Raw genomic sequence first — 15,979 nt, 5'->3', positions numbered from 1 at the left:
GGCTGTCAGCATCTAATTTCTCCATGGAGTCACAGACAAGAAAACTATTTGACATAAGATATAGGACACACCAAATGAAAGAGAGCAGTCCGGCCCCCAAAGGTAAAGTTTTGAGAGCTATTTGTCTAGCAAACACCCATTCCCTACTGCCTAATCAAACCTACAAAGTGTCCTCAAGATGGTGTTTTCTAGTTCCTTATTAATCTGAGTTAAATATCCTCCCTGACCTCCTGTTGTCACAAAAAAATGACCACATATTATGACCTCTGTGCATTAGGGCTTGTTCTAAAGGCCAGTTAATGGAAAGTGGCTGTCCCTTAACAAATTTGGTTCAGATTGTCTCCAAGGAGACATTCATGAGATCACTCAATGATTAGTTCCTTCTCCGAAGCCAATGTGATTAAGGTATGGCAAAACTGGCAGAGAGTTTCCCTTTCTTCCCAAACACATATATAGAAGCTTTCTCAAAACCCTGTATTATGCCTTTTTTACCCCAGTTTATTTAATCTGCATATATGTGCCTCACTATGATGAGAGTAAATCTGAGAAAACCAGAGCACAAATTTTAGAATTTACATTTATTCAGAGCATACATTACAAGTAAACATATTAAGGCTGTAATCATAAAAACTGAAGCAGCCATCGTGATATAGTGGTTACAGCAGGACTTGGGTAGGGTTGCCAGGTCCCGACAGAAATCAATTCACCTGGAGAAAATGGCCACTTTGGCAGTTGGACTCTAAGGCATTGAAGTCCCTGCCTTCCCCAAACCCCATCCTCCCCAGACTCCACTCCCAAAGCCTCCCAACAATGGCTAAGAAGTACCTGGCAACCCTATCGTGCAGGCACCATTGAGGCCTAGGCCTAGGGTTGCCAGGTCCCTCTTTGCCATTGGTGGGAGATTTTGGGGGCGGAACCTGAGGAGGGCAGGATTTGGGGAGGGGAGAGACTTCAATTCCACAGAATCCAATTGCCAAAGCTGCCATTTTCTCCAGGTGAACTGATCTATACCAGCTGGAGATCAGTTGTAATAGCAGGAGATCACCAGCTAGTACTTGGAGGTTGGTAATTCTAGACTTGGGAGACCCAGGTTCAAATCTCCACTCTGCCTTGGAAGAGGCAACGATCTCTTTCCTCCACTCTGGGTGCCCCCGGGCCAGTCACATACTCTTACGCTAACCTAACTGACAGGCTTGTTGTGAGAATAAAATGGAGGAGGGGAGAATGTCATAAGCCACTTTGGGTCCCCGTTGTGGAAAAAAGTGAGGTATAAATGAAGCAAGCAAACAAACAAACAAATAAATAAATATGAAAGGGCCAAATTAGACATGGCAGAGGCTGAAACTAGACATTACGACTTTTAACAAGTTGGGTCCTGGTTGTCAGGGACATTTCCTAGGACAGGTTAGTTAGAAGAAGGAGGATTGTGCAGCTTTGGATACAAGTTTGTTTACTCCTCCTGCATATGTAAGTAAGCTGGTCCCACGAGAATAATAGCTGTGCTGAACTAACATGCACATTATGCTTAGAGCACAGCTATACATACCTTCATGCCATAGAGGCACAGCACTTAAGAGAAAAAAGAGATTTTGTCTATTATAGAAGAGCACAGATAAACCATAGGTGCAAGTTGAGCATGTAACACAAAAAATGCTCAAACATAAAAAAACCTTGTGCACAGAGTTAGAAAAAAGGAAATTATGCATCCAGATACATTCAGTAGACCTCGGAAAAAAGGAAATTATGCATCCAGTAGACATCATTCCCTGGTCTCTGTCTCCCTCAGTTTTGTTTCTTTTCTATCACTTATCTCCTTAGGTTTCTTTGGCATTTTGCTAGTTTTTGGTCCAAGCTAAAGTTCCCTGTACATATACCTACTAGCAATATTCCTTTCTTTCTTTTATATACTTCTTTTTTGCTACTTAGATGGGCAGTTTTAGTAAAACCTTGACACTGGTCCATGGGTAGTTTTGAAATTACAGTAATATAGTAGAATACGGTTGCCAACGCTGGGTAAGGAAATTCCTGAAGATTTGGAGGCAGAGCCTGGAGAGGGCAGGGTTTGGGGAAGGGAGGGTATAATGGGGAAGGGCAGTGGGGTATAATGCCATAGAGTCCACCCTTGGAAGCTGCCATTTTCTCTAGGGAAACTGAAGTAGTCTAGGAATATGTTGTAATTCTGGGAGATCTCCAGGCCCCACGGGGAGGTTGGCAGTCCCAGAATGACTGGTGGCTGGTTGGTCTGTAAGTGGGGTTGCCAACCTCTATGTACTAGCTGGAGATCTCTCGCTATTACAACAGATCTCCAGCCTATTGAGATCAGTTCACCTGGAGAAAATGGCCGCTTTGGTAATTGGCATTGAAGTCCCTCCCCTTCCCAAACCCCACCCTTTTCAGGCTCCACCCTAAAAATCTCCAGGTATTTCCCAACCCAGAGCTGGCAACCCTATCTGTGACAGACACTGGCAGCCCGATTTCTCTCTTTTTCTTTCACACACAGACACACACACACACTGTCCCTATTCTATGTTTTTCTAAATCAAAGCTTTATCTCTTAACCTTTGTTTAATCTTCTTTCTTCTCTCAGTTAGTAGTTAAAGCGCCAAAATGTGGTCAAACTAAATAAATGAGGCTAAAATGAATAAAGCGGAGGAAAGATTAAAGAACTGACTGAAGTAACCATGCAGACAGAATGCTTTCTGAGAGGCTTCAGGCTCCTAATGAGAGGACAAAGGCTAAATAAATCCCTCATGGGCCACCATTAGCTCTGAATAGTATGGAGGCACTGGGCGGAGGCCGTCGAATCCTATTTTCTCATCTCCATAAAATACTATCTGCACTCCATCTTAGTTGGTAGAGGCCATTAGGCAGGGAGAGGATCTGATTAAGGTTGATGCCTTGCGGTAGTTATAATGCTGTCTGCCTTATTCTCAGCTAGGGTTGCCAGGTCCCTCTTCGCCACCGGTGGGAGATTTTTGGGGTGGAGCCTGAGGAGGCGGGGTTTGGGGAGGGGAGGGACTTCAATGCCATAGAGTTCAATTGCCAAAGCGGCCATTTTTCTCCAGGTGATCTGATGTCTGTTGGCTGGAGATCAGTTGAATTAGCAGGAGATCTCCTGCTACTACCTGGCAGTTGAGCAAGCCAAAATCAACACCACTGCACTAATACCAAAGGTAAGGAAGGTAGTGCAGGAATCTTAGGCAATAACTAATATAACACAGACTGGTGAAACATCAAGGTGTATTCAGTGCATATACAAGTGAAAGAGGACTAACAAATAAACAATTATGTACAAAAATATTCTAATAGTCCACAATGGTACACACAATAATGTTCAAATAGTCCACAAAGGTACACTGATCCAAAGAAGACTCTAATAGCTGGTTATGAGAACTCACAATAATAAATACTTGGACCACAGTATAGAAAGTTAGTCAAAAAGATGTAGTCACTATGTTTATATGAAATTGATTATCTCTGTAAAAAGAACTATATTATTTTGAGTATTCCTGCAAAAGAAAGTGGTCTGTATGATTCTATATATTATGATTCATGTGAAGTAACATAATCAAATTGAAATACTTACCATACATTTGTTAAAAAAGAATATTTGTGTTATTGGTTTTTATTAAGAGATATAAGTTTTGCCATAGTGGTTATGAGAACTCAGCAGATATGTAGAAAATAATTATAAAAAGGAAGACGATCATGTCTTTCTTCATCAGTTCCATTCAATTCATGTAATTCAATATGCACACAATGCGTTCAAAAATTCATTTCTTCCCATTTGGGATAGATCCTTCAACTATATCCATTTACAATTGCAGCCTTTGTATCCCTTGGGGAATGGCTACTTTTGCAACGACGTCTGTTTATTTTAACTATATCATCTATATATTATAATCCACATGGAATGCTGCAATTGTAAATGGATATAGTCCCACGCTTAACGCAGGCACATCAGTTCCAGGTCCCTTTTAGCCATTGGCAGGAGGTTTGGGGGACAGAGTCTGAGGAGAAAGGGGTTTGGGGAAGGGAGGGACTTCAATGCGATAGAGTCCAATTGCCAAAGTGGCCATTTAGGGTTGCTTAGGGTTGCCAATCTCCAGGTACTAGCTGGAGATCTTCTGCTATTACAACTGATCTCCAGCCGATAGAGATCAGTTCACCTGGAGAAAATGGCTCTGCCCCAAAAACCTCCCACCGGTGGTGAAGAGGGACCTGGCAACCCTAACCCTACTGCATGATGATGTCACTTCTGGACACGACGTCATCATGCAGGCGACGTCAAGGAAGGCACTGGTATTTGAGCAAAAACTCTATGATAGAAGCTGTTTTTACCATAGAGTTTTGCCCAAATACCAGAGCATCGCCCCTGTTGTCGCCTGTGTGATGACCTCGAGGTCTAGACCTCATTTTAAGCCTGGTAAGACCCCCACTGGCCAGCTGCTACAGTGTTGCCCCTACACAATGATGTCACTAATGTAATGCACCAGAAGTGGTGTCATCAGTCCCCAGTTGAGTGTCCTGCCATAGGCTAGCAACCCCATGTCCCACATACCAAAAGTTTTTGGATAAAATAGTTTTCTTGATCTTCCAGCACACTGTACCTGAATAGTCCCGCAATATTTTACTTTTTCATCTCTCTGCCCCACTTGGTTCACAGGTTAGTGTGGCAGCATAGCTGCTCAGAGGAAGCCAAAGCATGTGTGTATGCACTACATTATAGGGTTAACATCCTCAAGGTGAAGCCTGGAGTTCTCTGGAAATTACAATAATCTCTGGACTTCAGAGATCAGTTCCCATGAAGGAAATATTCACTTTGGAGGGTGGACTCTATGGTATATCATAGAGTTTAGGACAAATGTAAGACCTAGAGCAGGAATGTTGAACTCATTTGATGTGAGGGCCAGGTATGACATAAATGTCATTTTGTCAGGCCAGGCCATGTGTATCAGCACATGTGTATCAGTGCAGCAGGATTACTAGCCCAGATCAGATAGGGGGTGGGGGTGTCTGCCTCCGTTGGCAAGCCTGTAGCAGGCTCACCAGTCTAGAATGGAAGTGGGGTGGCTTCCTCGGCTGGCGAGTCCACAGCAGGCTTGCCAGCCCAGATTGAGACTGGGTGTGTGTGTCTATCTCAGCTGGTGAGCAGGGAGAGGGGGTAGCTGCCTTGGCTCGCGGGCTGAATAACAGTATTCAAAGGGCCAGATCTGGCCCGCGGGCCCTATCTTTGATACCCTTGTCTAGAGTGAGATTACATGCCTCCTAAGCTCCTTCCTCTACCAATACACTGTTCTCCCCTGGCACCATCCCAAAATTTCCAGCAATTTTGCAAGCCAGAGTTGGCAACCTACTACATCTGTCTAGGGTTGCCAACCTCCAGGTGGTGGCTGGAGATCTCCCACTATTACAACTGATCTCCAGGCAACAGAGATCAGTTCCCCCTGGAGAAAATGGCTACTTCAGAAGGTGGACTCTATGGCATTATGCTCCATTGAAGTCTCTCCCCACCTCAAATCCTGCCCTCCTCAGGCTCCACCCCCAAAATCTCCAGTTATATCCCAACCTGGAGCTGGCAACCCTAGTTGTGTGGTAGCCATCTGTATTAGGGTTGCCTGCCATACCAGACAACCAGCCAGAGCTTTGGGACAGGGCGTGGGAGATGCGTCATCATCTGTGCCATGACATCACTTCTAGCGATAACAGAAGTGACACTGGGTAGTTCTAAGAATTTCCAGAAACTCTAGAGTTTCAGTTGTAATAGCAGGAGATCTCCAGCTAGTACATGGAGGTTGGCAACCCTACTTAGAAGGAATTAGAGAGGGTCATAACGTGGCACGGTTGCCAAATCTGTGTTGGAAATTTGGGAGTGGAGCAAGGGGAGGGGAGGGTTTCATGAGGCGGAAGGACCTCAGAGGAGTGTAATGCTGTAGAGTCCACCTTTGGAAACTGCCATTTTCTCCAAGGCAACTGATTTCTGTAGTGTAGAAGACAGTAGTGACTCTGGCAGAACTGCAGGCCTCACCTGGAGGTTAGCAACCCAATAAAGTAGTGATGTGGAAGATGGATGACTTGATAAATCTCTGAGGATTGCAATTTCAGCAAATGCTGGCCTCTTTTCCTCAGGGTTTTGTTTGCTACAGTAGACATTGTGTTCTGTTCTGTGCATGCAGACTGGAAGCCCACCAGCTACACGTATGAAAAACACAATAGGCACAGTCCCCATCTTGTGTGACTTGGGTAATGTGTGAATTTTCCATGTGATACAACTTCCATTCATGGTTCCTGTTCATGTGAATGGAAGCCGTATCTGTATGGAAAATCCACACATTGCATAATTCACCCAAGATTAGCAACCATGCATGTTGCACTCCCAATACACACAGCTGGTTGGTTCCTGGTTTGTGTGAATGGAACAGAACATAATGTCTGCAGAGTGCTTAGGAGAAAGGGAAACGTGCTATGTATTAAAGAGAAAAATAAGCAAGCTGGATTTTCAGTTCATCATGGTCATGAGCGGCAGGTTCTGGATTTTGCACTAGCGTAATGGAGATATTGAGAGGTAAATGGGCGGATCTGGGGGCTGTCTTTGTATAGTAGACTTGCCTTGGGCAAGGATGTAGGGAGTTATGTGATTATGACTGCACCATATAGAACATCATTTGCTGTTTGAATGGTAAAGCTGACATTTATTTAAAATCATGAGATTCTTACCAACCATGAGAAAGAGAGAGAGAAAATACAGTGTGAGAACATATTTTGCCCTTATGGCTACAAGAAAAATGCTTGAAATATGAAGGAAGTGTCTGATCAAGATTTGAAAATTTCAGTGGTACATAGGAGATCTGAGCTGCAATGGAGAAAGAGTTCTGCAGTCAAACAGCCACTTTTCTTGGGTGTCCTGCCACATATATTTTATGAATCCCCACTATCTTAGACCCCACCTCATTTTCTACCATCAACATCATTGTCTTCATCATCATCGTCATCATCAAGTGTTTATTGCATTAGCAAAAAAAAAAAAAAAGCCATAGCAACAATACAGAACAAGGTGGAAAATCCCCCAAAACAAAATCAATAACATTAAAAAATAGTAACATAATTTAACATAGGTTTAAAAAGAATTAAACATTTCCCATAAAATATTAAAATTCAAATACAAATTCATCATTAAAATATAATAGGAAGGAAAGATCATACAACCCAGAGCCAAAAGAAGACGACAAATGACCCAGAGTAGAGCAGCTATGGGTTAGAGATATTATGGTCAGCATGTCCCATCATCTTTTTATGCTTCATATTTTCTACCACAACTATTCAGTCCTGCACTTTGAAACAAATTTTATGAGTAAAATATACCAAACCAAGCTAACAGTCTGAGACCACATATGTTTACTGAGAAGAAAATGCCACTTTCCATGGGGGCTTACTCCCAAGAAAATATACATCACATTGCATTTGCAGCCTCAGTACCTTTCTGTACAGCAGGGTCAGCAACCTTTTGTAATTAAAAAGCTAGTCACTGGGAAGTGATTAACAAACAGCAAGCATAAGAAAGCCTATTTGCATAAATGAAAATATACGTAACGCTACTGATAACTGATATGTTGATGAATCAGAGTGGCACACACATGGTCTCACAATAGGTAACAAATATACACAGGAGCATGTTGCGTGACTGTTTTAGTTCACTGGCACAAATCTGTGCATGGTTCACCCTTGGTTTACAGGCAACTGTTAACTTCTACCATGTCCCTTTCTGTGAAATATCCCAAAGAAGCCCTTTAATCCTGTACAAACATTTTTTTGCTTGGCATTCCTTTCACGTATTGCTTATTCTAAAATCCCATCCACACTTCCAATATACCTTAACTTCAAGATTTCATTTTCTTTTTTAAGAGCCACGTTTGGTTCTGTGCTGAGCCATATTTGGCTCTAGGTTGCAAACCCCTGCTGTAGATGTTTAATGCTTAGTACTTTTCTGAGGCTCCAAGCTTATGTAACATTCAGGTTGGTCAGACTTGTGTATTCTCATGAGTCAGTTCAGAAAAGCTTTTGGCTAGAGCTGTGGCTACCTTCCCAGCAGTGTTTCAGTCACTGATGTCCATTTTGCCATCAGTTCTAGCAGAAGGGGGAGGCAACATCTTGTGGTTGGCTTGCCCAGCAGTCTTTTTTCATCCTTTCCATGCTTGGTGCCTCTGTATTTCCCTTCCATCCCTCATTTTGCATCTCTTCTTCCAGTGACCCCACCCCTTCCTGCCTGCCTGTGTTTATGCATCAGGGGTGCAAAGACAAACCTCTGCAAGATGAAGGAATCTTGAGTAAATGCACTGTTCCTTTCTCCATGATATTTTACAGGTTCACCTTTTTACAATCTTGCTATTCACTTATTTGTTCCATGAACAAATCACATTGAATCTAGGCTTGAGAAAAACAAACAATAATTCAGAGGACTGCCTTTTTTCACATACACTCTTATGCAGACACACAGTCATAGAGCCACAATACACAAGGGAAGACAAAGGGAAGCTACAGGGTAGCAGCAATTTCTGCATCTCTCCCTTCTGAAGTTTAACAGATTAAATATTCCCAGTGTCCAGAAAGGCAGAGAGATGAAAAAGCACTGAAGAGTGATGAAAGCTTTGTAGTTGTGAGCCTCCTTAGTCACTTCACACCCTCTGAGAATCAGAGCTGGAAAGCCCAATTAGCCTTGTGCTACCCTTATTTGGCTGATGCGCAATGTTTGTCTAATGGGACCTATCACAGTTGCAAGATGGGACAATGTAGGTTAGCTGACAGCAACCTGGCAGGAGTTATTGCCCATGGCAAACACCTTTGGGAACTCTGGAGGATACTTCTGAGTTTCTGGATGAAGGCCATGGCAGGAACATATCTGGGTCAGTTTTTAAAAATCCATAAACCATGAAGCATCCTGCTTTGGCAGATTGTATGGGAAACCCCAGATGAGAACTGGGAAGAGTTTATTGTCTCCGGCCAAAGCCCCAGGCCAGTTCTAAGTCTGTCTGTGTCCTACAGCTGTGCTTTCTCTCTCTGTTCATCTGTCTTTCTCATTCCTCTCCTCTAGGTGAGGTGGACCAAAACTGCCGGCAGCGCCTCGGACAAATTCCAAGAGACATCGGTGTTTAATGAGACGTTTCGGATTGAGAAGATCCAGAGGCTGCAGGGGGGCCGCTATTATTGTAAAGCAGAGAATGGGGTTGGGTCCCCTGCCATCAAGTCCATTCGAGTAGATGTGCAGTGTAAGTCATTTTTTGGCCAACCAACGCTTCCCACAGTTCTACTGCGTGGCTGAATCTGATTGCTTGGCCAGTGAAACTCTGCATTGACCTAGAGCCATCCTCATATCTCAGAGGCACAGGGACATGCAGCTTCCCAGCTTACTGTCCTTAAAATGCTTATCTTGAATTTCTAGAACGGGGGGTATTCCTAGTTAACTAATGATAACATTGTTCACAAGGGACTATAGATGGAAGCACCCTGACCTAGAAAGCCCAGGCTAGCCTGTTTTCATAGAAGTCATAGAATCATAGAGTTGGAAGGGCCATCTAGTCCAACCCCCTGCTTAATGCAGGATCAGCCTAGAGCATCCCTGACAAGTGCTTGTCCAGCCTTTGCTTAAAGACTGCCAGTGAGGGAGAGCTCACCACCTCACTAGGTAGCTGATTCCACTGTCGAACAACTCTTACTGGAAAAAAAGGTTTTCCCTAATATTCAGTGGGTACCTTTCCTGCTGCAATTTAAACCCATTATCGCAAGTCCTGTCCTCTGCTGCCAACAGGAACAGCTCCCTGCCCTCCCCTATGTGACAGCCCTTCAAATACTTAAAGAGAGCAATCATGTCCCCCCTTAACCTTCTCTTCTCTAGACTAAACATTCCCAACTCCGTCAGCCTGTCCTCATAGGGCTTGGTCTCCAGGCCCCTGATCATCCTCCTCGCTGTCCTCTGAACCCATTCAGATCTTGGAAGCTAAGCAGGGTCAACCCTGGTTAGTACTTGGATGGGAGACCTTAAAGAAAGTCCAGGGCTGCTCTGCAGAGGCAAACCACATTTGTTTACGTCTTGCCTTGAAAACCTTATAGAGTTGCAATAAGTCAGCTGTGACTTCATGGCACTTCCCACCAACATAGATGGAAGCCAGTATGGTGTTCTGAATTCTGTAGGCCTGGCAGATGAGAATTCAAATCCCTGGCCAGCTATGCAGCTCACTTGGATGGGCTGGAGCAAGTCAGTATTTATCTCTCTAACCAAGCTCACAGGGTTGTTGTGAAGATGAAATGAGATGGCTTCATACAGTGAGGGAAAAAAGTATTTGATCCCCTGCTGAATTTGCCCGTTTGCCCTCTGACAAAGAAATGACCAGTCCATAATTTTAATGGTAGGTCTATTGTAGCTGTGAGAGACAATATAACAACAGGAAAAACCCCAGAAACCCAGAAGACAAAAGTCAGAGATTGATGTGCATTATAATGAGTGAAATAAGTATTTGATCCCTTTGCAAAAGATGACTTAGTACTTGTTGGCAAAACCCTTGTTGGCAATTACAGAGGTCAGACGTTTCTTGTAGGTGGCCACCAGGTTTGCACACATCTCAGGAGGTACTTTGTCCTGCTCCTCTTTGTAGGTCCTCTCCAAGTCAGTAAGATTTCGAGTCTGATGTGTAGCTACTCGAACCTTCATCTCCCTCCACAGATTATCGATGGGATTAAGGTCTGGAGACTGGCTAGGCCACTCCAGGACCTTAATGTGCTTCTTCTTGAGCCACTCCTTTGTTGCCTTGGCCGTGTGTTTTGGGTCATTGTCATGCTGGAATACCCATCCTCAACCCATTTTCAATGCCCTGGCTGAGGGAAGGAGGTGCTCACCCAAGATTTGACGATACATGGTCCCGTCCATCGTCCCTTTGATGCGGTGAAGGTGTCCTGTCCCCTTAGCAGAAAAACACCCCCAAAGCATAATATGTCCCCTCCATGTTTGACGGTGGGGATGGTGTTCTTGGGGTCGTAGGCAGCATTCCTCCTCCTCCAAACACGGCGAGTTGAGTTGATGCCAAAGAACTCGATTTTGGTCTCATCTGACCACAACACTTTCACCCAGTTCTCCTCTGGGTCATTCAGATGTGCATTGACAAACTGCAGACGGGCCTGTACATGTGCTGTCTTGAGCAAGGGGACCTTGCGGGCTCTGCAAGATCTCAGTCCTTCACGGTGTAGTGTGTTACCAACAGTTTTCATGGTGACTATGGTCCCAGCTGCCCTGAGATCATTGACAAGTCCCCCCCCCCTGTGTAGTTCTGGGCTGCTTCATCACCATTCTCATGATCATTGCAACTCCACGAGATGAGATCTTGCATGGAGCCCCAGACCGAGGGAGGTTGACAGGGTTAGGGATAGGGTTGTCACCAAGCTGCTTGGCAATAGTCTTGAAGCCCAGTCCAGCCTTGTGCAGGTCTACAATCTTGTCCCTGACATCCTTGGACAGCTCTTTGGTCTTGGTTATGGTGGCTAGTTTGGAATCTGATGGATTGATTGCTTCTGTCGACAGCAGAACCCTAACCCTAATCTGGCTGGTTGATAGGGGATCAAATACTTATTTCACTCATTATAATGCACATCAATCTCTGACTTTTGTCTTCTGGGTTTCTGGGTTTTTTCCTGTTGTTATTCTGTCTCTCACAGCTACAATAAACCTACCATTAAAATTATGGACTGGTCATTTCTTCGTCAGAGGGCGAACGGGCAAATTTAGCAGGGGATCAAATACTTTCCCCCTCACTGTATGTGCCGTCTTGAACTCATGTAGAAGTGGCAAATAATATAATCAATACATATGAGACGCCAATAAGAGTACTAGCTACCCCAGCATTTTACTCCAGACAGAAAGAGGCCTTTCTTCACATTTCTGTAACTTCTCATTTTCTTTGAGTATTTCATATTTCACACTTTTTAGTATAATCCTAAAGAGAGTTATATTCTTCCAAAGTCCATTCACTTAAATGGATTTAGAATGCTGTACCTCTGCTTAGAACAGTAATGCTAACCTCTTAGGTTACAACTTTTTCACATTACAATTTTTATATAGTGAATTCACCTCAGGTAGACTCTTTGAGAGGAATATAGTCTGATCTGGTCATGCATGTGATGATGCTTGATCAAATTGATCCCAATGGAGCTCACTGTGTCTTCAGAATATACATATTTAATTCAACACACGCCCCCCAAAAAGTTCAGCCTTAGCCCTGATAATAATTGTTTTCAAATAGGTCTGGTCCTGATTCAAACAGTCAGATCTGATCACAAGCATGCCCTTGGATGAATTGAGTGGATGAATGGATTGAAGACCAGCTGTCTTTGTCGTAAATTTATGAGCTTCTGTAGGAACCTTTCAGGATTCCTTTTCTTTTTCTCCTCCTGTAACCGATGTCTCGCCTAACTTCTCTGGCCTTGAAGGCTTATGCTGGGTTGTGGAAGAATTGAGAAGATCTCCCTCAAAAGGGGATTTATTTCTCGTGGGGTGCCCTTTGCTTCTAGGATGCAGTTTGGATCTAAGCTGATGCAGAGTCCTGCTGTTCTTCCTGGATCTCTTACCTTTAGAGCTATGGGGTCAATTGGGTGGCCAAGGGCTTTCCAATACTAACATCTACTCTGCAGATGGACTTGGTAACATGTCTCCTCCTTTCGGTTCATTTGTCTTTCCCCATACTGGAGAAGTATTTACCACTGCTGGCCTTTAACTGCACAAACCATTGACTGACATCCTGACTCCCCCCCCCCCAATCCTTAACATGTAACAAGGTAAATATCCACCCACATTCACTGTTGATTCTAGCTTTTATGTTATTAGTGACCAGAGACAATGCTCACATAGGATGCCCTCTGGAGCATATAGTGTGATGTAGTACAGAATGCATATGGATCTCCTTTTGACACAGAAGAAGGACCCTCAGAGTAACTTGTGGTGAGTGAATTCGTTGTGAAATGTTGGACATTGTCTCTTTAGCCCTAGGCCGTGGATTCTTCTATGACTTCACTGAAGTCACAGGGATGGTGCCAACTGTAAACGTGGCTTCACTCTGACCTTATGACCATCCTGGCTCTGAAGGCAGTACTCTTCCCACAAAAGAAAGAAAGAAAGAAAGAAAGAAAGAAAGAAAGAAAGAAAGAAAGAAAGAAAGAAAGAAAGGAAGGAAGGAAGGAAGGAAGGAAGGAAGGAAGGAAGGAAGGAAGGAAGGAAGGAAGGAAGGAAGGAAGGAAGGAAGGAACGAACCCAGGAAGGAACCCAGGAAGGAACCCAAGAGCTAAAAGTGTTTGAAGGCTGAATTCCTAAGTGACTCTCAGCTGATGTAAGAGCATAGGTCATGTGTTGCCATCCCCCCCCAAATCTGTTTTCAGAGTTTACCATAAATCCCTGAAGATGAAAGCCAAGCAGTGGGTCGTTGTGTTGCAATTGATTCCAGCGAGGCAGGTGTGCTGGGGATTGAGGAAGCTGCTGCCAGTAGCAGCAAGTCCCCAGATATCAGCATTAATCAGGGAAGCTGCTGCTTGGAACCTTTCCACTTTGGGAGGAAGAGAAAGGAAAGCCAGATGGGAGGAAGGGACATTTAAAAGTTATGTTGGTATTGAAACACCCCACACGGTTGCATCAGTTGGCAAGTCCCCCAACCGTGGGCTGAATTCATCTGTGATGTAACTTCATTGTTGCAGGCATATGGATCTCTTGTAAGAGGTCGGTGTTTCAAACAACCTAAAGCAGAGGACACATCTCTGAAACACCTTAATTTATAATGCTTATGTATACTCAGAGAATATTCCAAATGTTAACATCTTACCCAGTGTTGGTATCATTTACCCGCTCATGGTAGTCTTTGGTCAGTGAAGTGCCCACAAGCGGAAAGAGTATCAAAAAGTGGGTTGCACAATGGCTGCCGCTGTGTGATCACTACAGTATAGCACATTTTTTGTTGGCTTGGGGCATATTAGAAGCTGTGAGAAAGTCAGGTGTTCAGCTGAAGAATGGGTGATCTAACAGCAGTAAGGGTGCCAAAGGTAAAGGCTGCAGGCATTTATGGTACTGATGGGCCTGACTTTAACACAGACTCACATTTCAACTGCCCTGTTGGATGCAGGGAGGGGCCCTGGCTCAGAGGTAGAGCATCTGCTTGGCATGCAGATGGTCCCAGGTTCAATCCCAGCATCTCCAGTTAAATGGACTAGGCAAGTAGGTGACGTGAAAGACCTCAGCCTGAGACCCTGGCGAACTGCTGCCTGTCTGAATAGACAATACTGACTTTGATAGACCAAGGGTCTGATTCAGTACAAGGCAGCTTCATGTGTTCATGTGTGTTCATGCACACCTTAATGTGTGTGTCAGCAAAGCCGGGAGCAATACTGTAAGGGTTCTAGACTCTGTCAAGAGGCTATACTCCTAGCAGATTCACTCAAGGCAGTGTGGTCACAGCTGTGACAACAGACTAAGATGCGTCCACCCCCTTCTGGGATCAATGGCCACATCAGGAGAAGAGAACAGACAGTTCCAATGGTGATGGGGTGGTGGAATCCTTGAAGGGTAGCTACTGGGCAGCAGTGGTAGTGGAAGGTGACACTGGTGGAGGATCTTTCATAGACAACGGCAATGCCACTTCAGCTAACACTGGTTAGTACTGTGCAGAAGGGCAATGCTAAACCACTTCTGACCAACCCTTACCTTGAAAACCCTATAATGAGACAATCCAAAATGAAAAAAAGATGTAGTGCTGGAAGATGGTACCCCCCCCCCCACCCCAGGTTGGATGGCAATCAGTCAGCTACTGGGGAAGAGCGTAGGACATGTATGAGTAGCGCTATTCTTAATTATGCAACTGGACTAAAGCCAAACGGATGTTCAGTTGTTGACGTGAATGGATGCAAAAGGGAAGTCCAAAGCTGTTCGACGCATATAATAGGAACATGGAAAATGAAAAGCATGAAGCAAGGTAAGACAAGACTCACTGGAAAAGTCAAAGGCAGCAGGAAAAGAGGAAGATCCAACATGAGATGGATTGACTATATAAAGGAAGCCGCAGCCCTCAGTTTGCAAGACCTGAGCAAGGCTGTTAACGATAGGATGTTTTGGAGGATATTGATTCATAGGGTTGCCATATTTCAAAAGCAACTTGACGGTACTTACCACACACACACACATTTCAACCAGCCTCTTCTGTTGCTCCTTATATCTAGAGGCAAAAACTTCTTCAAAGGAAGGGGTGAGGGGTGCATATGTGCTGTCTTAAGCATTGGAGAAGGATTCTCATATTTTGAACTTTACTTGTGACCCAACTGCCAAAAAAATCTGGCCACCACTGAGAAAAGACAGCACAATTATCATGGTTAGGGTTCAATATGACATTACCCACTAGTTTCTTTTTCACCACGTAGAAATTAAAACACCCAAATGTACACCCAAGGGCAACACAGATGTTACTCCTCCTTGATATGTTATAAGGTTAGAGCTATTAAATGTGGCCTTTGTAGTGGAAAGATGGTGAAAGATAGTTGGGGAGTGTGGAAACCTGCAGACAGTGAGAACTGATGGTGTGAGATCTGGGACCGTACAAGGACTTTCCTTGGGCTTCCAGCATCTTCCCACAGACCAGCTGGAAAGCAAGGGAGACCGGAAGCAGTGTTTGAGTTGAGCTTTGATCTCTTCAGAGCTCCAGGAGTGAGGATGCTTTCGTTTTCTCACAAACGTCACTGTGGAGATGGAGATGGCTTAGTTTCCACACTGTTCCCTGGCTGAGTGGCGTGGGTATATGCAGTGGGCAGTTGCCAGTGGTAAGAAACAAACAGAATATCAGGGTTGTTGCTTTCTCAGCAGACAAAGCCCACAACAGTTTGGAGTGGCACTAGCCCATTGGACTAGAAGTACACAAATCTGGAGGTTCAGGCTCAGTTCTCACATTTATTTTTGATCTGCTGAAGC

At 44.2% G+C, this 15,979-nt stretch overlaps 1 protein-coding gene across 4 annotated transcripts in view; it reads left to right on the top strand.

Annotated features, from left to right (window-relative positions):
• The window catches only part of MDGA1 (MAM domain containing glycosylphosphatidylinositol anchor 1), a 324,727-nt gene that overhangs the window by 105,564 nt on the left and 203,184 nt on the right, over positions 1-15,979 (top strand). For all 4 annotated transcript variants that reach the window (XM_056853572.1, XM_056853571.1, XM_056853573.1 and 1 more), the window contains exon 3: positions 9,089-9,263. In XM_056853572.1, the coding sequence (XP_056709550.1) occupies positions 9,089-9,263 (175 nt within the window). The remainder of the gene's footprint in view (positions 1-9,088; positions 9,264-15,979) is intronic.

Source organism: Euleptes europaea, chromosome 7, assembly GCF_029931775.1.
Source record: "Euleptes europaea isolate rEulEur1 chromosome 7, rEulEur1.hap1, whole genome shotgun sequence".
Lineage (NCBI taxonomy): Eukaryota > Metazoa > Chordata > Lepidosauria > Squamata > Sphaerodactylidae > Euleptes > Euleptes europaea.
This window is presented reverse-complemented; position numbering and strand designations above follow the sequence as displayed.